Consider the following 20,230-nt stretch of genomic DNA (forward strand, 5'->3'; position numbering starts at 1 on the left):
AGGGCTAGAGCTAGGAGGTGATGCTGAGGCCACCTTGGCCATCCTGTCCCTTTCACAGCTCCTCTTCAGAAGGCCATTCTCCTCTGGGACAACCCCTGCTGCTCTTCTTCAGCCCCTCCTGCTTGCAGCATGTCTCCTGCCACAGGGTAGGTGCACAGGCAGGGCTGTGATGTTCACAGCAGACATCAGCCCCTAGTGGCTACAGTACAGAGCCATTTGTCTTGGCTGATTTCTGGTGGCAAAGGGAAGCATCCATACCACTCTGGCAGGAATGGCACAGGAAGCACCTCACCTAATCCCAGTGACCTGTCATTCCTCCTAAGAACCCAACCTGCAGAGTCTGACGGAGATCTAGAAACCTGCAGAGGCATAAAATCAGCTGTGGACACCACACCAGTGTGAGTATCCCCCAGCCTGGAATTCTCCTGTCAGCCAGGCTGCCAGCAGAGAGGACTCAGAGACTGAGGGGCATTTTACATGAGCAGGTTTGTCTCAGGCACTTGAGAACAGGACGACACTTGTACCTTTTGTCTCACACTGCTGTCCCTGTGTCACCCAGGCACTAGTAACACCTGCCACAGGTGCGAGAGAGCAAAGCTCAGTGCCCTGCCTGCCCTCAGATACACAGCTGACACCTGCTAGCCCAGGGACTGCCAGAGCTAGCCATGCTGCCAGGGACTTCCAGGGCACACCAGCCTACCAGATAAGCCTGGCTCTCCACCATCCCTAGGCTGTTGTACTTGCCCTAAGCCATTTCATGTAACTCTGCCAAAAGTGCTGCAGTTGAATTTCCAACTTGCAAGTGGGACACCCCCAAAGTGAGCACAACCAGCACCCAGCACTCTCAAGATCCCAAAAGCTCCCCCTTCACTTTAGTGACTCTGTGGGCAGACACTGGCTCTAATCATAGCTTTCTGCATTCGTAACAGGGAAAAACTGTGTGAGAAGCCCAGAGAGAAAAAAAGAGTAAAAAGTTACAAACAGGAAAAAAATGTTCGAGAAGCCCAAAGAGAAACAGGAGTGGAAAGCCACAGTCAGCCATGAGAGCAGCTGCAGCTTCTTAAACTGATGAGTTACACACGGAGCAGAGTAACTCGAACCAAGGAGCCTCGAAAACAACACGCACAAACCAGGACTGAGCCGACCTTACGGCGGCTTTGCACTCACCCGAACTGCTCGTCTGCCTCGTCAGCGCTCAGAGCTTCTGAGGATCCCAGGACGCTGTGCCACCGCTCCTTGCTGAGGGCCCCGCTCGCTATCTCCAGGCTGGGAGAGCCCCTGTCGCCCAGCTCGGGGCTGCTGGGGCCGGGTGTGTCCCCGTCCTGCGGCTGCAGCGGCGGTCGCTCCCGCCCCGCGGCCAGCGCAGCGTCCACCCCGTTGGCCAGCAGTGCCCCGGCCGCACGGGCGCTCTCGCTGCCAGCGCCTGTCCCTTGTCCCTGCTCACTGAGCCTCTCGCCTGCCTCCGTCACCGCGTCCAGATGTTCGTCCCGCTGGTCCCCGCGCTCCCCCTCCGCCCGGGAGGGCTGAGCATCGTGCCGGGGGCTGGCTCTCCCGCTGGCAGGCTCCGCAGGCTGGCTCGGCTGCTCGTCCCCATCGCTGCAGGCCGGCGGGGACGGCTGCGAGCCCGGGGAATGCGGCTCGCTCTCATCTGCGGCAGACCATGGCAAGGGGCTGGTCTCGCTCATGTTCCGCTCGTTGTCCCAGCGCTCACGGGATCCTCCCCGCGCTCAGCTCAGGCTCGGTACTACCTGCAAGGGAAAAGAAACCACACCGTGGGCAGCGGGAAGGGCTCTCAGAAAGGCAGACCGAAGCTCCCACCCCACCCTGACATCCTCAGTGTAAAAGCAAGAAAGGACCATTCTGGCGGTTGGTGCTTTTGAAGGCCCAATGTTCCTTACTCAGCACAGGGAACTCCAGAAAGGAAATGCTGCTCTTGTGGTGCAGAGCCATTGGAGCCCAGACACCCACCTTTCCTGCTGCTCCCATAACCCCAGACAGGCTCACAACAGGGGACCTGTCCCATGCAGGCTGCTAGTGTTCAGGGTTGGGAACAGGAACGTGGCACGGCTGCATTTCCCGGACTGGCTACTGGGATGCTATTCCCCAGTATTCCTTGCCCTCCAGAAATAGAAGAAATAGGTGAAACAGGCAATAAGTGTGATTTATTCTTTTCTAACCCTTCTAAGCAGCTGTGCTGTGCCAACCTGTGTGATTCTCCCTGCTGACTGAGCGATTCTGCAGAGCATCTTGCCTGCCAGAGCACCACTTCTCTTTTCCCAACACACGAGTACTGCTGAAGGGTGTCACAAGCTGCCAGCTAAAACTCTGGCAAAAGTGTCCTGACTGAATATATCCTGGGATGCTCTCTCTGTAGGGCAAGGAAAGGACACAATTTCGCACCGAGACAAATAGTTTTATGATAAAAAGGCACTTTATTGGCAAATAGGCCCATTGCTGCAAAGCTTGAAAGTCTTACAAGCACAATCCTCAGCCCCACAGAGCTGTGCAAGCTTTACTCCATCATAACTCCCCCACAGCTGCAGTCAAGTGCCACCAGAAATGATCTCTTCTGGAAGCAGGAGTATTCTGCATGGCATTCAGGCTGAGCCATTGTAACAGCTGATTTTGGTTTTAAGCAATATGTGTCTTCACAGATATCTTTAAAACATTATCTGTCTTCATGGGGTTGTTCAGGCTGGAGGAGCAAAAGCTCCAGGGAGACCTCAGAACCCATTCCAGTACCTAAAGGGACTCCAAGAGAGCTGGAGAGGGAGTTTGATAAGGGCATGAAGTGACAGGACAAGGGCAAACACCTTCCTACTGACAGAGGGCTGGGTTACATTAGAGATTAGGAAAAAATTCCTCCCTGTGAGGGTGGAGAGGCCCTGGTACAGGTTTGCCCAGAGCAGCTGGGGCTGCCCCATCCCTGGAATTGTCTAAGACCAGGCTGGACAGGGCTTGGAGCAAGCTGGGCTAGTGGAAGGTGTCCCTGCCCATGGCAGGGGGTTGGAGATGGGTAATTTCTGAGGTTGCTTCTTCTCTCAAGGGAGAGGTGGGATTCAGACCCAAACACCCCTCTGTGGCCTGGGTATGGGCAGATCCACATAGGCACATGCTGAGCTGCTGCTGAGCAGGACAGATGCGGTGTGGAACTCCATTTCCAGGCTAACTTTGCTCCAGTCCCACAGCCCAGGCAATCCTGGACCTCAGATCTCACCCGCTCTCCATGTGCTGCTCCCCACAGCTGGGAGCTGAGACAGGCTGGGGAGTTCAGAGCCCACATACCATGGCTTTGGGGTAAAGCACTGCTCAAGGGCTGCACAAGCCACAGTCATGAGACAGGGCAGGTCCCTCCAGGAGGCAGTGCTGGCAGTTTTACCTCTTCTCCACGTGCATCCGTGTGCATCCCTCGCGGTCACAGTGCTCGCAGCATCGCCGCACCTATCGCACCAGGCGCAGCCGGGCGCTCCCGATCCCTGCACGGCCCCTGCCTGGAACAAGGCAGCAGAGAAGGTGAGACCCAGGCCAGAGAGGGGAATCCTCATGATCTCCTGCCACCCTGCTGCTGCTCCACATCCCAGACCCATCCTGTGGCTCGTTCTTCGCAGAGCACTGCAAGTGCTTTTCCCTCAGCTTGCTCTAGTTCTCTGGGGTTTTCAGAAATGGCAGTGCAAGAGTATTCCTTACATAGGACTTCTGACATCTTTCCTTATGAAGCCCCCCTTGACCGGCTAAAAAATGGAGCAAAGGGCCTCTGTGGTTGCAAGTTTCAGGAGAAACTTGATGATGAGCCCACAGAATGTCCAATTTCACCCACCACATCCACAGAGTGAGACACCTGAGTTATAGACTGATCCCCTCCAACAACTCTCCTCAGCCCCAACAACAAACAAGAGCCAGGTTAAAGGTCTTTGAACTAATTGCAAGCAAATCTGAGCTGTCAAAGTGATTGATGGAGTAACATTTCTCTTGCAGAGTCTTTTGTACATGCAGGGATGGACAGTGATGCCTCTCCCTGAGGTGACTCCCTGCTGGAGGAGCATGTCAGGTCACCACAGATGGTGTGTCACCTACAGACAGCTGCCTGAGCTCACAGGCCAGACCTGCACAGAGTTGATGGAGATAGAAAGACAGGACACCACTGCCTGTGTGCTGTTAGAGGTGATGGGTGCATCAGGCTCCAGATGTGCCACCTGCTTTCCAATGGCTGGAAAGAGCGCATGGAGCAGCTTGGCAGCAGATGTCTGAGTCGAGTCCCTGGGGAGGGATCTGCTTATACCCTCTCTTGGGTTTGCCCTTGTAGGCCTTCAGCCTCATTTTCCACCAGCCTGGCAAGAAAAAGGTTGGCCTAGGCTTCCTGGGACACCAATACATCAGCCCCCTGCAGCCCAGAATCCCACCTGCAGGAGCTGAGCCCTCACAAGGGAGGTCAAAACAAGCCCCTGGGACAGTCCTCAGGTTCATACTTGTGGGCCAAGACTCTTCTAGCCTGTTCTTCTGCCATCCCAAATTAAGAGGGAAAAACTGTAAATCTCTTTCCCACCAAATCCAGGAGAGAAAATCAGTCCCAGGCACTTGGGGTTCTCATGAACAAACAGGGCCAAGCCAATGCAGCATCTCCCAGGAATTTACTTGCAAAACTACCAACACTCTCCTGAGCATAACCACACTGTAACCTCAAAAAATACTGAAAACCTAACAAATGTTTACTTTCTCAAAGAAAAGGTATAATACAGACATGAGAGAAATGCAATGCCAAGCCACTGCTCAAATCTTTGGAGGAAGCTTTCCAGCAAAGTTTTGCTGGCCTTTTTCTTAATGGGAGATGAATAATGTGGAGGTTTTGAGTCAACTTTTTTAAAAACAGCCAAAAGAGTTTGAGCTGAAATTCCCAACCTCCCTGCCATCCATCCAAAAACTCCATTAGGAGCCACCCAAGCTGAATTCCAGTCCAATAGCTCAAGCTTGGCATAGCTGTGTGCAACCAGAAAACAGGAAACTAAAAGCAGTTAGGAGATGGGGCTGAGTAAGAAATGCTGTCAAAACTTAGTAAGTTTGGTGTCCCATCCATCCCTCCTAATTCTAACTAATTTACATTATTTATATTTTTAAAAATTGACTTTTTTTATTACATACAAACTACTCCAGTTGTTAAGAATTATACTACTGTTTCAGCCTCTGTGAAGTCTCACTGGAATGTCTGTGGTCTGGAAGGAGTGCTGAGGAATCGATAGTTAAAGCCTTAGTCATGCTCTTCCTTGGCCTGTGTTCCTGCTGGAGAAGAGGCACTGGGAAAGCCTGGCAGGATGTGTGCACAGACTATTGCTGAGCTGGGAATACCATCAGCTTCCAGTGTGACAAAACTGGGAGCTGAGCAGAGCCAGGAGGAGAAATCCAGGCCTCTTGCAGCCTCCTGATCCTTGAGGTTTAAATGTCTCCCGTTGGATCCCTACTCCATTGCACACACCTGCCTGGGGGCTGTCGCATCACCCAAAGTCTGCAGACAGGCTGAGGGTGTAGAAACTCATAACAAACTCCCAACAAGTCACCAGCTACTTGGCTTTTACTTGCAGTGACAGTCACTCGAAGCACACACAGCTTATCAGTGGCTGAGGCTTCCCAGAATCTCCAGAGGAACTGGGAGATTGGATTGTAACAGCCTGTGGCTCCAATCCCAGCTCTTCAGGGTGATGCTCTGTACTGAAGTCAAGCAGTCAACTCCTGCCATACTCCTAGCTCATCCCACATCAGCTGCAGAGGGTCTCTCCCACCCTACAGCTCATCATACCTGCTGCCTCCCCACCCATGTGGGGAAGCTCTATGGGAAAAGGGAGGAGCTGTGATGCCACAGCTTGGAAAACCTGGAAGACAAAAAACGGTTGAACAGCTGGTTGCAACTGTGCACATCTGCCTCCAGCAAAGAGCTGAAAGGTCACCAGCTCTGGACAAAGCCCAAACCCAGACTCTCAACACCGTTCTGTTTGCTCTAGAAAGCACTGAAGTGCAGCTCAGCCTCTGAAGCTGCCACAGCTTCAACCAGGCTGTAGGGAGAGGACACACTGCAGCACTGGGACAAGGGACAGGGAGGTGTCCAGAGGTCCCTCTGGGGCTCCTCTGTCCCAAAGCTCTACAGCCTAGCTGCCTTGGACTGCAGGGTGATGTTCCCCAAGTCTCTCCTCAATTCCTTTTGTCTCTGCTTGGCAAAGTGCTCTCTGACGGAGATAAGGGCTGGAAGGTGGTATGTGGGTTCTCATCAGTGGATTTTCACAAGTCTTGCCCTTTCTGCAGGCTCAGGTACCTTCTCAAGTGACTGCTCTTCCATAGGTCCTGGGGGTAGGGTGGACAGCCCTTGCATGTCCAGTGTTCCCAGCCTCCCCCAAACATAACATGGGTTAGCATTCAAAAAAGGGACTGGCAAGAACATATCCCAATCAGGATTCATCACAAAGATGGCTACTGTGGCTCTGCTGAGTTGTAGGCAGTTGTTAACTAGGAGCTCCACGATTTGGAGTGGACCAGCTCTGTAAGGCTCACCTAAGTAGAAGAACATGGATTCATGCTAGAAAGAGGACATTATTGCTGTAGAAATGGCTAAGAGAAGATGAGGCATCCATGATCCATGGCCTTTCCATCTCCTTCCCAGAGTGGGGCTTGGTGGGAGAGATAGGACAGAGGCTGAAGGGACTGAAGACCCCAACCCTGTGGCCATCTCGTGCTGCTCTCTCTTGCAGGCCAGACCCAGCAAGCCAACTGCAATTACCTTCCTTTATTAGAATTCCAGCAGCACCAGCTCACCACTGTGATGTTCCCACAGCCACAGAATAGCAATGGAGGACAGCCACTCACTCTCTGCACCAGCCCCACGTCCTGCACAGCTCCTGGACCAGGAGGAGACAGGGCAGGGCTGGTTGGGATGGAAGGAGAGCAGAAATATTCCATCATCTGCTTTGGGATGATGCTGGATTTGCAGCGGGACCCATGAAGCCAGGCTGGCATCCACTGCAGGGAAGCACGAGTCCCGAAGAGGCTGGGCAGAGATGCAGCAAAGTTTGCCCTGATTGTGTTAGGGGCTGGAAACTACACAGCAGCTCTTTCAGGGACTGGCTCTGGAAGTCTCCCAGCTTTTGTTGAAGCTGAATGGCTGGTGGGAAATGATTTATTTTTAATTTTCTTCCCTGCGTTAGGAACTGGAAAGGCTCCCACTTCAGTTTTTTGTAACCACTTGGCTGCTGGGGCACAGGAAGGCTTGAAGAATCCTGCTGCTTAGTCAAGCATGAGCTTTTCCTCAAGTTTATGCTGAGCTGGGCTGCTTCCTGCAGCAGCCTTGCTTTTCCTTGCTGCTCTGCATCCCATTCCCTCTGGCTTAGTGAAGACAGAATCATGGAATGGTTTGGGTTGGAAGAGATCTTGAACTTCTTGGGATAAAGTACCTATAGTGACATCCTTTGCTGTGCTGGACCATGTGCTCCGAGTTCCTGTCCCCTCTGAGCAGGAATGCAATGTGCCCAGCAGCCATTTGATGTACAGGCTGTAGATTCCATCCACAGCGTGGCTGCAGGACAGGAATGGATGTGCTTTTAGGACCTGACTTACCAGTGAATTTATAAAAGGCAGGTGTCACACATGACCCTGCACATGGGCACGGTCAGGGCTCTTTGAGGAGACAACCCTGCAGAGACATGGAGAGATCACAGCCATGGCTCTTCTTTTTGAAGTACATTTCCTCCTTCTCATGTCTCTGCTTTGACCTCTGCCCTTTCAACATGGAAGAAAATAAAAACCTTCTACCATTCTCGTTGTGAAAATCCTCATTTATTTCTCCCACGGGCTTGTTTTTTATATGATTTTGAAGACCTCAATCATATCATTCTCAGCCTCTCCTCTCCAGATTGTACACCCTGCCTTCTTACCCTGTTCTCAGAAGACAGCTTCTCCACCCCCTTGGGTATTCAGGCTACTTTTTTCTGGATTTTCTCCAATTCTTTTACTTCTATCACTCTATTACAGTCTGGAGACAGGGAAAGCAGCACTGCATAATGAACTCAAGATGTGGGCACACCAAAGATTTATCAGCACCAGACTTCTGTACATCACCCCCTGCTCTGGACAGGAGTCCCTCTGATGACACCAAGTTCTAACTCACCTGCAGCATTTCTGCTGCAGACCAGGCTCTGAGGGGCAGGGCTGGGCTGAGCCCTCAGCCACACACTGACACCATAGATGCACTTTGCAGAGCCTCTGGAGTACTGATGGTCATTGCTCATGGGCAATATGCTGTCCCAGTGGTTCCCATCCATCTCTGACAGTGCAAACTGCAGGTCCTACATCCTTCACTTCCAAACTGGGAAAGAGGCCGTGGATAAAACATATCCCACAGACTAAAATAAACCAGCTACATGCTAAAAAAAGAGCCTTTGGGTAATCAGAAATCACTGTGCATGGAACATACTTTTCCTTGAAACCAAATCCTACAGCTCCTTATTTTGAATTTTTATCAGAGTCCCCTGAGTAATTAGGACACATTCAGATCCAAACGACTCCTGCTAAACTTCATCTTGGGGAAACAACAGCAGTTTTTTGCTTATAGAAAACAATAAAGCTGAGTCTTAAAATCCTTAATAGCTTTCCTGTTTGCAATCTTTTGCAGTTATTAAAAAGGGGAAAAATAAAGAAGTATCTTTAGTATTTTTTGCACGTTCCTTTCCTTGTACTGGCACCTTGGCTGTGCAGCACTTTGTGCATTAAACCTTCTCCAGCCCTGGGTGTGCACCATGCAAACCTGACTGCTCCCTTCACAGGGGAAACAGAGTCATGATCTCAAGCCTGTGAAAAGGGGTGAAAGCCTGGACTGTGCCCAGCTCTGGGCTCCACAGGACAGGAGGGGCCTGGAGCTCCTAGAGCAGGTCCAGCAGAGGCTGTGGAGATGATGAAGGGACTGGAGCATCGCCCTGAGGGAGCTGGGGTTGTTTGCTGCAGGAGCCCAAGGCCATGAGCCTACAGCACAGATCTCAAGTCTGCAGCTGTAAAGGCAGATCTCAGGGACACCAAAGGATCCCAACCAGCTCTTTCCTGGCATGGGAGAAAAGGTGGAGAAAAGGGGCAGAGGCTTTTTGTGCTCTGGCACCCCATCTTCAGGCAGCTCCCAGAGCTCAGAGAAGAGCTTGAGAGAAGGATGCCAGGTCTGGGTAAGAGGTGAGTCCCTGTGGCTCCAGCCTTGCCTTAGTGCAGAACAAGCAGCTTGTAATCAGTCCATGTTGGGTTGAGTCCAACTCAGGCCAGGAGTTTTCAGGGGTTTTAGGCTCAGCTCAGAGCTGGCTCCATCCTCTCCTGTGCCTATCTGCTCTGGGGAAGGTGCTCACCTTCTCTGGAGGGGGAGTTTACAGTCTGATTGTCTGCAGGGGTTGTTTTTCCCTTTACACAAAACCAGGCTGTTTATGGGGCCTTTCCACTCAGTTCTGTGCAGCATCGTAACTGAATTCATTAAAACCCAGCCTTCCCCACAGCCAGGGCTACCTTCCATAAAAATCCACAAGAGTTGCAACTGCTCCTCATAACCCATAAATGGAAACAGCTTCTTCCTCTCTTTTTCCCTCCCTTTGCTTGATCCTCCTTCCCCACATTCTCCCAGTACCCAAAATAATAAAACAGGGCTGGCAGCTGACTCAGACCCCAGAAAAGGAAATTCTGCCATGCTGTCTGTCTACACTAAACCTATGCAACGCCTCGCTGCAGGATTTCAGGAGGCAGCAGGCAAACCCATCCTGCTTGTCCCCTGGGAGAAACATCCAGAGGGCTGGAGATCAGTATTGCAGAATGAAATGGAGTTCTGGAAAGGAGGTAAACTCCTTCCACACTCTAACATATCCATAAACCTCAGGGGTGAGGACTAGTAAGACACCAGACTTGTAGGGATATGCTCTGAGCACAGAAGTTGGTAGACAAGCTGTTTGCAGACAGATGGCCTCCAGCCCAAGGGACATGGGGACCAGCAGCACTGTGAGTCCAGATGACCAGAATGTGTAGAGATGGCTGGGCACTGGCTTTGGGCTCTTTGGGAGCTTAGTGTGACCCAGAGAGCAGGGAGCAAGGTCTTCCTGAGCATCTTCCAAACCTGTCAGGAGAGTGGGAAGACAGCAAACAGACTTTTGTGGGTGCTGACATCAGAGACAGCTGGTTTGGAGTCAGCTGGTGGTGTCCAAAGCTGACGTGCAGCAACCTGCAACACCAGATAACTCCTCACTTGTCAGTGTCAGAGGAAATCTCCCATTCTCTCCACATAGCACTCCTTCATCCACAGGGAATCACCAGCAACAACCTGATGGCATTAGTGTGGGTGAGAGAGCCACTCTGGAAGGTGGAGGATGAAGGAGAGGATCCTCCTTTGAGAAAGAGAACAGCAAGCTTTGTGGATATCATTATATACATCCACAGACATCTCAAAGGTCTGCCTTTCCACCCTGGACCATCTCCAGGTAAAAAGGACTAACTTCAGTCTCTGTGAGGAGGGTCACCAGGCTCCCTTTGCAGAGATGAATGGTCCTTGTTTTGCCCAGCAGAGACTCAGCCCTGCTCTCCAAAGGCTCTCCCTGCCCACCAGTTAAGCCTGTTTTCTGCTTGCCAACACAACTCTGCACTCTCCAAGCCCCAGCAGCACTCCATGATGGTCCCCATGTCCTCAAGCCTTGAGACAAACAACTGGTTAAGACTCCTGGATGCTCCTGAGTGTCATCTTGCCAGCCTTGCAATTCCAGCTGGCCTCCAAACCAGGAGCATTGGTATGAGGCACCCATAGATAGGTAACAGAGACCTTGACTGCTGAAGATGTTCAGGCCTAGAAGGTAACAAGTCCAGAAAAGGCTGCTGGAGAGTCCAGATAGGACTAATCACTCCAGCTGATTTCAGCAAGCAAAGCATAACATGGGATCAACCAGTGTCCACTTCGGACCTAAGGCAAGTCATCCCTCTGTGAGGGGAACAGCTGGGTAACTGTCACACCAGTGGGGACTTTCTATTTCCATCTCGGTGAAGGAAAGGAGGAACAGCTTCCCTCACCCAAATCAGACTGAGATGCACTTATTTGGCTCGAAAACACAGACTCAGCCAAGATTTGCTGACAGCCAACAGGGCTGAAACTTCCCTGTCTGAAATTAGAGGGTGTCAGGGCACGAAACGTGGCAATTCCACTAAAGTCAGCAGCTCCACTTGGGCATAAAGCTGTCTGCCCTGAGGACCTGCAAGGAACAGCCTGAGAACATGAGATCTAATATGAAGGGACTTTAATACGTTATCAGGACCAAATCAAGGCATTTGAGAGGCAAAGTGGAGAGAGGAAGGCACTACAGGGGAACAGACAGGACAATGCTATGGGAGAATCACCTCGTCTCAGACTTTTCCTAGTGAATCAGCCCTTTTCCTAGTAAATACTCAGACTATAAACTCACTTCAGCAAGACATTTTTTATGTGGTTTAGCCCAAAATTTCCACTTTCCCTTTCAAAACTGCAGAAAACATTCCTATAGAAGAAGTGTGGGCTAAGTAAATCTTCCTCTTCCAAAGGCAAACAGATCATCACCGACCTTCTGAAAACTGCCTGTCAGCTGTAGAAAAGCAAGGAGTCACCAACATTTCATCATTCTTCCATGCTGGAGGAGTCACAGTCATTCTGTTCTCTGCAAAGTGTGTCTGTTTTGCAGGTAGCACAACCACTCTCTCCTTTCTCCATCATCTTTCACTCAAAGAAAAAAGGCCTGGGGCATTTTTTCCATCACACCTATGTAGTGATGTGCTGTCTGCTCAGTCTCCCAGGCTGCAGTCAGCAGGGTGCAGAAATGGCAGAAAATATAATTGCATATTTATTCCCAGAACTTACAGACCAGGATGGCACCACTAAAGGAAAAGTAGGATTTCGCTGCTCTGTTAGGATGTGTTGAGTTATCATTATCTTTAACATGGCACAGGAAATGCTGCTCAGAACTTGCATATACCAGAACTTGCTTGAATACATGGAAAAGCACTTTGAGTGAGACTCAGCTCACCCAAATGCAGACATCTCCAGCTGAGCTCAGCCCCCGGGGTTCACAGTCAGCAGAAAGGCTGTCTGATCTGCATTAGAAGTTTGTGTTACAAGCAGAAGAATTCACTGTGCTGCTCTCTGCCCCCCCCAGCCTGGGACAGCAGCCCCAGCTCTGAGGCTTCTGCTGCAAACACCCACTTTCAAAACACGGGGCTCCTACCCAGCCCTGCCAACCCTGTTTGGGCTGCAAATACTTCCACAGCAACATCTTACCCTGACATGGCCAGATCTGGCCTCCCTAAGCATGAATGGCTCTGAGCAGCCTGAAATGTTGAAGCTGACTTGTTTTGAAAACAGAGCAAGTTGCCCAGAAAGTGCAGCTGAAACCCTGGTGGAGCCATTTTGCAGTTCTGTGCAGAGGCTGGATCTGCCCTTAATGGATGTGCTGGATAACCACAGTGAGAGAAAAGGGATTTCCCTGATGAAAGACGAACAGGCACACTCCTAAACTGATGTAAAGGTGCTTTATAGAGACAAGGATGCTGCTTCTCCTCACAGGAATGATGCCTAAAGAATTTTTAGCTTCTATTCTTCACATACCTGTAGCTTTGGTGTGTAGTTTTAGGCTTCATATAAAATGCCAAAAACCTTTGTTCCCAGCACCTTTTAGCCAAAACAATTCCTCTGAGTGGAAATCCAAGGACACTTTCGCTGCCTCAGGGCTCCAAATATGTAAACAACAGTGAACTGGGGGGAGCAAGCTTGGGGTGGTTGATATCATCACCTGAAGGTATAATTGGAGAATTAAGGCCCAATATGCTAATAAGAAAGAACTTCTAAAATGTGAAGACCTCATGACCCAGGGTCCATTTTGGGTGTAGCCTCTGGAGTAGGCTCTGTCTGCCCTAAATGTACCTTAAAGGCCTTTAATAAATTAATCTGCTTTTTATTCTCCTAACTTTGTCTAGTCCTCTGTTTCAGGTAAGCCTGCTCAGGCATCAGGAATTACAAAAAGAGCAAAAAGCACATCAGGATGATGTAATTGCAGCAGAACAGTGTTTTAACTACACCTGCTCTGGGACCAAGAGGCTCTCCCAACCTCCAAGATGCCCTGCACTAGATCTGGTGGCCAGGGTACATCAGAGCTGCAACACCAGGCTGCAATAAGGTCATTTTTCCTCTTAGCAGACTTTTTTAGGTGTTCTCAGGGCTTTTCTCCTGCTCCTTAGACATCATTACATTTGGGCATCAGACAATGACTGTGGGAACTGATGAATTACATGCTGGACTGAGGTTTCACTGATGCACAGAGAGGCCAGAGGGGCTGCCAGAAATAAGTGTGCTGTAAAGATGAAATAGGTTCAGGAGATGAGTGCTGCTCAGCCTGGCTCAGCCGGTGACCCAATGACATAGTGGCACACGAGGAGTGGCAGCTGGGTTTGCTGCAGGGGATGCAGCCTGAGACAAGTGTGCAAGCTGCAGTCGTGTGTCTGACACGGGGAATCTCTGATTGCTATAGTGGGCAGAATTAAAGGGACAGTGTCCCCAAGGTGCACTCCTTGCAGTTTGCTGCTATCTGGAGAGCAGTGGCTCTCTCTCCCTGCCCTTCTGCTTTCAGAAAATGTTCAGGTCATAAAGCACAGGCTTCTGCTACAGGATCATTCCCTATATCTACCAGAAGCTGCTGGAATTCTGTGGCCACTTTTCTGCTCCCCTGCTTTGATGGCAGTAATAGTAACACATCTGCATTTTAGGTGTTGTTATCAAGCTGTGATCTTGCTGTGATCCTGCACATCCAAACCTCCTGCCTTTCACCTGGGCTCATTACTCTGCTCCTGGTCCCCAGGCAGCTCTGAGCCAACATTCCCACCTGGCATTTTGGAGTCCCCTCCTCTTGGACTTATCCCAGCTCTCACAGCGGGAGCATGCAGGAAATCCTGAAGCCACCTCTGCACACTGAACTCTCCCCATTTGTGCATAAAAAATGAAAAGGCTGTGGAGGAAGCCTGCAGTGGTGAAAGGAGGTAGGTCCAAAAGTCTGGGATAAAATCTCTTGCTCTTTCTAGACAGCCTTATGGTTTGGGGCGAGGGAGAATGCCCACCATGGTTTTCTGTGGCTCCCAGCTGGGCAGGCACCAAACACCCTTTCACCATGCTTGGGAGCTGTGCTTTAAGGGTCACCTGCAGGAACAGGCACTGTTCCAGGCAGAAGTGGCACAGGATGGGTTCCCAATGCCACACACCAGCCCCACCAGCCCCTAGGAAGGAGCCGCCAAAGGAAACTGCCTCAGCTGCACAACAAATTAATTCTCTCTACTTCTGGGAGGAAAAACAACCTCATGATTATCTGTTGCTTCAGTTTCCACACCCATGCATGGAGAAAGCTGCCTCCTGGGTTCTGGGGAAGAGAGAGGGCTTTGATAATGAGAGAACACCAAGAGACCTGGATAAACTGCCTTAAAAAGACACAGGATGTCCTTTCCTGGAAAGGCAGGTTAACACTCCCAACAGCAGGCAGTCAGCTCCTTTTTCCAAGCTCAAGACTCTGGTGAGGAGTGGTTTGAATAGCTGCCCTTGCCTGGTGCTGCTAACTTAGGAGGCAAAACCTAAATACTCATTAAGGCAGCACTTGGCAGAAACCCCATCCTCAATTACAAAAATCAATTCATTTTTTTTATGAGTCTGAAGCCTTTGGGGCCTTATAATCTAATTAAATAAAGCTTTCTCACTTTCCTCTTGCCTGCTCCCCTAGCTTCTGTTGTACCAGCAAAGACAAATATATATTTTTAATTTAGCAGAATCCCCCTGCATGGTGTATCCCCTTCTGGCCAGAAACCCCTTCTGTTCCCCCTGTGCCTGTGTCCTGCTTGGGCAGGCTGCATCCACAGCCTCTGTGCTCTTGCTCCTAGGAAGTGTCTACAGCTCCAGGGTCCCAGTTCACCTCCATCCACTGCCACAGCCTGGGTAGCAGTGCCTGTGTGAGGAGCAAAGATGCAGAACCTGGGCAGGAGCAGAGCCCCACACAAGGCAAGCTTGGCACGGGGAGCAGTGTCTTGTGTCACATGAGGCCTCATCCAAGTCTGCAAGGTCTGTCTTCCATGGAGTATCCTGAGGTGGAAGGGACTCACGGGGATCATCAAGCCCAGCTCCTGGCCCTGCATAGGACAGCCCAACAATCCCACCCTGTGCTCAGAGCGTTGTCCAAACACTCCTTGAACTACCAGGATGTCCAGAGAGGAGACACTGCTTTCAGACATGCAATGGGGAGAGGCTGTGGGTGAACTGGAGAAGGTGCCACAGAATCCCAAAATGGTCTGGGTTGGAAGGGACCTTGAAGATCATCTCATTCCAAAGCCCTGCCATGGGCAGGGTCACCTTCCACTAGACCAGGATTATCTTCTCCTCTTGTGTCCAGCACCAACCGACAGCAAGTGGCCATGCACAGAGTGGGCAGAGATCTCTGTGAGTGTGCCCAGGGCCTACTGTGGAGGAGGTCAGTCAGCAGGTCCTGCTCTGTGTATGGCAGCACCTGGATGTTCCCCTGAGCTGGCCTCAGACCACCCAGCTCTGGATCAGGTGCAGGAGGAAGGCTGGAAGATACCACAGGGAACTCCCTCTCCACCTCTATGAGGCTTTTGCCCAGAACCGTGTGAAATTTTTTGGAAAAATTGTTCACTTGCTGAAGATTGCAATTATAGGTCAGCTAAACCTCATCTAGAGTTGTGATGCACTTTTGCTGAAACCACTGAAGAGCTGGATTTAAGAAAAAATATTGCAAGAACTGAGCTTTATGCCTTGACTTTGGAGCAGGTAAGCAAATACAGAAAACAAAAAATGCAACCCTTCAATTTAGGTTGGTATTATAGCATTTCCATACTATCTCACAATTTTTTAAAGATTTAAAAGAAAAATATATTTGGGTCAAATTTGTTTTTCCATATCAATAAAATCATAGAGAGACAATTGCACATGGGGCAGGAGAAGCTAGAGAGGAGGCTGAGCTCACATCATTTTCCCTGGCCTTTTCAGTACAGTTGGTGAACCATAAGTGGCTCAGTCACTGGGGTCTGATATCAGTTTGCCTGCTTGGTGTTGATCAGGAGAGCTCAGAGGCACATGCTCTAACCCCCAGAAAAGGGGCATCACTGGGATTTGATCTCCTAGGTTTTTTATTTTGAAGGGAATTCAGTTCTCCATCCCAGAGCCACAGGAAGGCCACAGAGACACGAGGAGCTCAGCTGCATTGCCCAGAGGGGACACAAGGATGGGCAGTGACTGCACAAGACACCAAATCCAGCTGCGAGCCCCCCAGCCCAGAAAACACTTCATCCAGAAGATCTCAGAGTGGCCCTGTCCCCAGCATAGTCCCTGCCAGAGTCACAACACAGGAAAAGCTCCCGGAGAGCCTGGGGGCCTCTGTGGTGCGTCAGACCTGGAGAGCAGGAGACACAAAACCAGTGCACAGAGGTTTTGCCAGAGTGGGACTTTGGGAGATTATCCATAGAACCAGTTTATGTCCCATGCTGTAGAGGAAGGTAGAAAATCCTGGGATGAATCCTGGGCTCATCCTCCTTGAAAGGAAGCATTGCCCTTTCCCTGCTCCTGATGCAGTGTCTCACAGCAGCCAGCGATGTCAGGGCATCCCACCAACACCACCCTTATTGGGAGCCATCCAGGATGTCTCAGAGAAGAGGACATAGCAAGAGATGAGGCAAGGCTGGTGGCACCACAGAGGTGACACCCTGACCAGCTCCCATGGCACCTCTCAGAATGGGAAGATCCCTTCAGCTGTAGTCGTCTCTTTTGGGACCCAGTGTGAGCACAGCTGTTGGCCAGGACATGGGGACACACTGCTCCTTCAAACAACCCGACAGCAGACAGCCTGAGCCACCTGCCAGCCCTGCCTCTGCCACAGCCACCAGCCAGGCCCTTCAAAACCACAGAGCTGAGAAACCATGAAACCATGAGGGGAGCATGTGAGACAATGAGGAGAAGGAAAACAAAGGAGTGAAGGGAATGTAAGCTGTAGTGGTGGAGGTAGGTGACAAACCATGTGCCCAGTACCAGGCTGAGGCCCAGAGCCCAGAAAAACCATGGAGAGCACAAGAAAGGACTTGAGCTCAGCTGCAGCATCTCTGGTGAGGCTGCCTGCAGCACCTTACTCTCTCTGGCCCTGCCTGGTGCAAGTGATCAGCACTGGGGCTGATCCAGTGATGGGAACAGTGTTTGCTCTAAAGGAATCATCAGTGTCCCTACCTGGGACCTGAGCAGAGCCAGGTGCTGCCCAGGATCAGGAAGGCCAGGTTATGGACTGCAGGGAAGGACCTCCCTGAGCATCTCAGCCACTCCTGGAGCTCCTGTGGGAACACAAAGGGACAGCAGTGAGGATGAAGGGAGAGGTGGTTACTGTCCAGGTTGGACAGGTGCTTCTGCTCCGTGAGCCCAGCCTGCCAGTCACCTCCCCAGGCTCACAGGAAACCAGGGAGGGAGCCAGAGCTGACCCCATCCCTCTCACACCATAACCACCACAGGGAAGTGCCACAAGCCTCCTGTGCAGAATATAGCCCTGTATCACTCCTATGGATCTATCCAACCCCTGAGAGCCTGGATGCACTGAGCCTCCCACGGACCCTGTCCCAGCACATCCCTGGGAAAGGCATTTCCCAGCCAAAAGGGTGAGGAGGATGTTTTCACCCCCAGAAAATCTGGTAAAGAGGTGTGTCCACAGCAGAGACTGTCAGGTAGCCAAGCAAGCAGCAACCATACGAGATGTGGCCCCTTCCACCAGATCACCCTTCCAGGGACTGCTCACACACAGCCTCCAAGGAAGCTTTTCCCTCAGCAGGAATCACTCTGCCATAGCCAGCACTTTGCTGGCACTAGACACAGCTCCCTCCCAGCCCAGGGAACATCCTTCTGGCAACTCCACCAACCTGTGCAAGTCAGCAGGGCCACACACAGATGCCGGAGTTGAATGGAGAAATCCTTTTCCTTCTGGCAACAAGCACCAGCTCCAGTTTTGAGCAGAACCACAGACATCACATGGGCCAAATTCAGGTTTCAAAGGAGACTTTCCACTTCAGTCCCTTTGACATTGTGGCCTGGCATACACAGTGCAGCGTGCCTCAGGACAGGCACAGAACCTACAAACCCTGGCATGGAAGCTGCAGGATTGAGAGAACTTAACTGGTGGGGAAACCCATGGAGGAAGAGGACAAAAAGGTGTCAGGTGATGGGATGGAGAGCAGAGAAGTGATGGTACTCTAGGCTGAAGTCCAGAAGAGCAATACGGGGTATTTCAGCAGGGAGATGAGGTGAGCAGCACCAGTGGGGAGAGCAGAAAGCTCTGTGAGTGCTTCATGTGAAGAGCCATATGATGGCCACGTAAGGAGGACACCCTGGGGTCAGAAAAGCGAGTCCACGCCTTGGGCACCTCAGAAACTGCTCTGAAACTACTTGACTCCCTCTTGCCACCCTCTGTGGAGCTCTCATGAGTGGCCTCAGCAAACACACCCTCACTCCATCCAACAGATCTCCATGAACTGGAGTTCCTACTTCCCATCACCACGTCCCCAGTGCAAGCAGGACAGAGCCATCTGGGCACTGAACAGGCCTGGTGGTCCCACAGAGATTCTTCCTGGCAGAGCTGCTATGTCCCCTGCCCAACGCTGGCACTGTCACCTTGGCAAAATCACTGGGCCACGCCAAGCCTCAGTTTCCCCAGAGAATAATTCATCCATGTCCTAGGGTGGGCTGAAGAGTGATAAGGTGCTAAGACAGGAGGGATCTCAGTGTTAATGCAGAACTACTTGGCTTCCAACCTCACACATCCAAGGGGGTCTCCAGGGAAAACTACCCACTTCAACTCCACTTGGGCCTAACTTTTAGGGGGAGAAGAGGCACAAACTGAGGACCATCCATTTTGTGAATCAGCCATCTCTCCAGCTTTGCCTCTGGACTCAGCTGCCCACTTTTAGACTTTTATCCATTGTTTGCTTGGACTTGTACAGGAAAAATCACATTAAGGAAAATCCTAGTTGAATCACAGACTTTGGAACAGCTGCAATGGACGATTTGACAAGGACATGGGGATTTAACATATTTTTAATGCAAAAATATCTAATGATAATATGCTCCACTCCTGGCTAAAAACATTATCTACTGGCATGGGGGGAATTTAAGCCATAATGCCAGCTACTATAATGCAGGCCTGGAACTCCATGCAAATATTATCCTGATCCAAGAGCTACAAAGCTCTGTTTATCCTAGTAATTAATTCTGTCTTATGTTTAGTGATACAATTAGAGAAACACTGCCATTCTGATGGGCTTGCTTCCACCAGTGCCTTTTACTATATTTACATGCCCACAATAGGCTTGGTCTCACAGAAAAGGGTGAAATTGCATTTATGGAGACAATGCCACATGCATTCCCAAAGCATTTTAGACATGTAAAGTTAGGCTCCAAATTGCACGTTTATTGTGTGAGCACACAATGAGCTTAGATTAAATATTGACTAAAGCCAGCCTAACACCCAAAATAATGAAGATGAGCACAATAGTGTGATTTACTCCCAGCCGCTGGAGAAATACACATCTGTAACATATAACATGCCCTTCCCACAGATATACTCTTTGTATTCTAGCTAGCCTTAGGCAGGAAAATTTCATTCTCATAAATTATGGATTTTCTTTCCCAACTGCCAACACATCCATATTACCAGTTGCAAAGCAAACAAATATAATAACAAAAAAAAAAAGCTCCATTCCCCTGACACAGTGACAAGCAGGTGACCGGCTCCTGGCTCCTTGAATCCTCAAAGTTGAGGCAGCAAAATGGAAGATAAATATGGCTAAAATCAGAGCATCCTTTCCCTTTTGTCCCCCAAGGTGTGGAAGCCAGCAGGGAGGTGTGGGCATGGCAGGTATCCTTTTAGAAAGTACTCCCAGCCCTAGCTGTATTCAGAAAACTATCTGTCCTTCTCACGCCTTCCTCCTTCCCAGACTTGTGGAAGAAATTCAGGGAGACGCAGATGTTAATAGAACAATTATGATAATAACCCAGGGCTGAGCGGGGGTAACACACACCCTTCCCAGCAGCTCGACCTCTAAATCCTCTAATACGGCACCACTTCATTCAAGATTAAAAGAAATTGTAACCCAGCAGAAACAAAAAGACACAGGAGGCAAGGCAGGATCTCACTCGGCAGTGAAGCCC

At 50.5% G+C, this 20,230-nt stretch overlaps 1 protein-coding gene across 5 annotated transcripts in view; it reads right to left on the reverse strand.

Moving 5' to 3' along the window:
- PSD2 (pleckstrin and Sec7 domain containing 2) overlaps positions 1 to 20,230 on the reverse strand; it is a 72,026-nt gene that overhangs the window by 32,416 nt on the left and 19,380 nt on the right. For 3 of the 5 annotated variants that reach the window (XM_085073380.1, XM_085073381.1, XM_085073378.1), the window contains exons 2-3: positions 3,380 to 3,491; positions 1,168 to 1,748 (exon numbers count right to left, since the gene is read on the reverse strand). In XM_085073380.1, coding sequence (XP_084929506.1) covers positions 1,168 to 1,685 — 518 coding nt within the window. In that variant the 5' untranslated portion in view covers positions 1,686 to 1,748; positions 3,380 to 3,491. Of the gene's footprint in view, positions 1 to 1,167; positions 1,749 to 3,379; positions 3,492 to 17,269; positions 17,371 to 20,230 lie in introns of all 5 variants that reach the window. The other 2 variants (XM_085073379.1, XM_085073382.1) reach the window with 1 other exon arrangement.

Source organism: Lichenostomus cassidix, chromosome 13, assembly GCF_008360975.1.
Source record: "Lichenostomus cassidix isolate B80296 chromosome 13, HeHo_3.0, whole genome shotgun sequence".
Lineage (NCBI taxonomy): Eukaryota > Metazoa > Chordata > Aves > Passeriformes > Meliphagidae > Lichenostomus > Lichenostomus cassidix.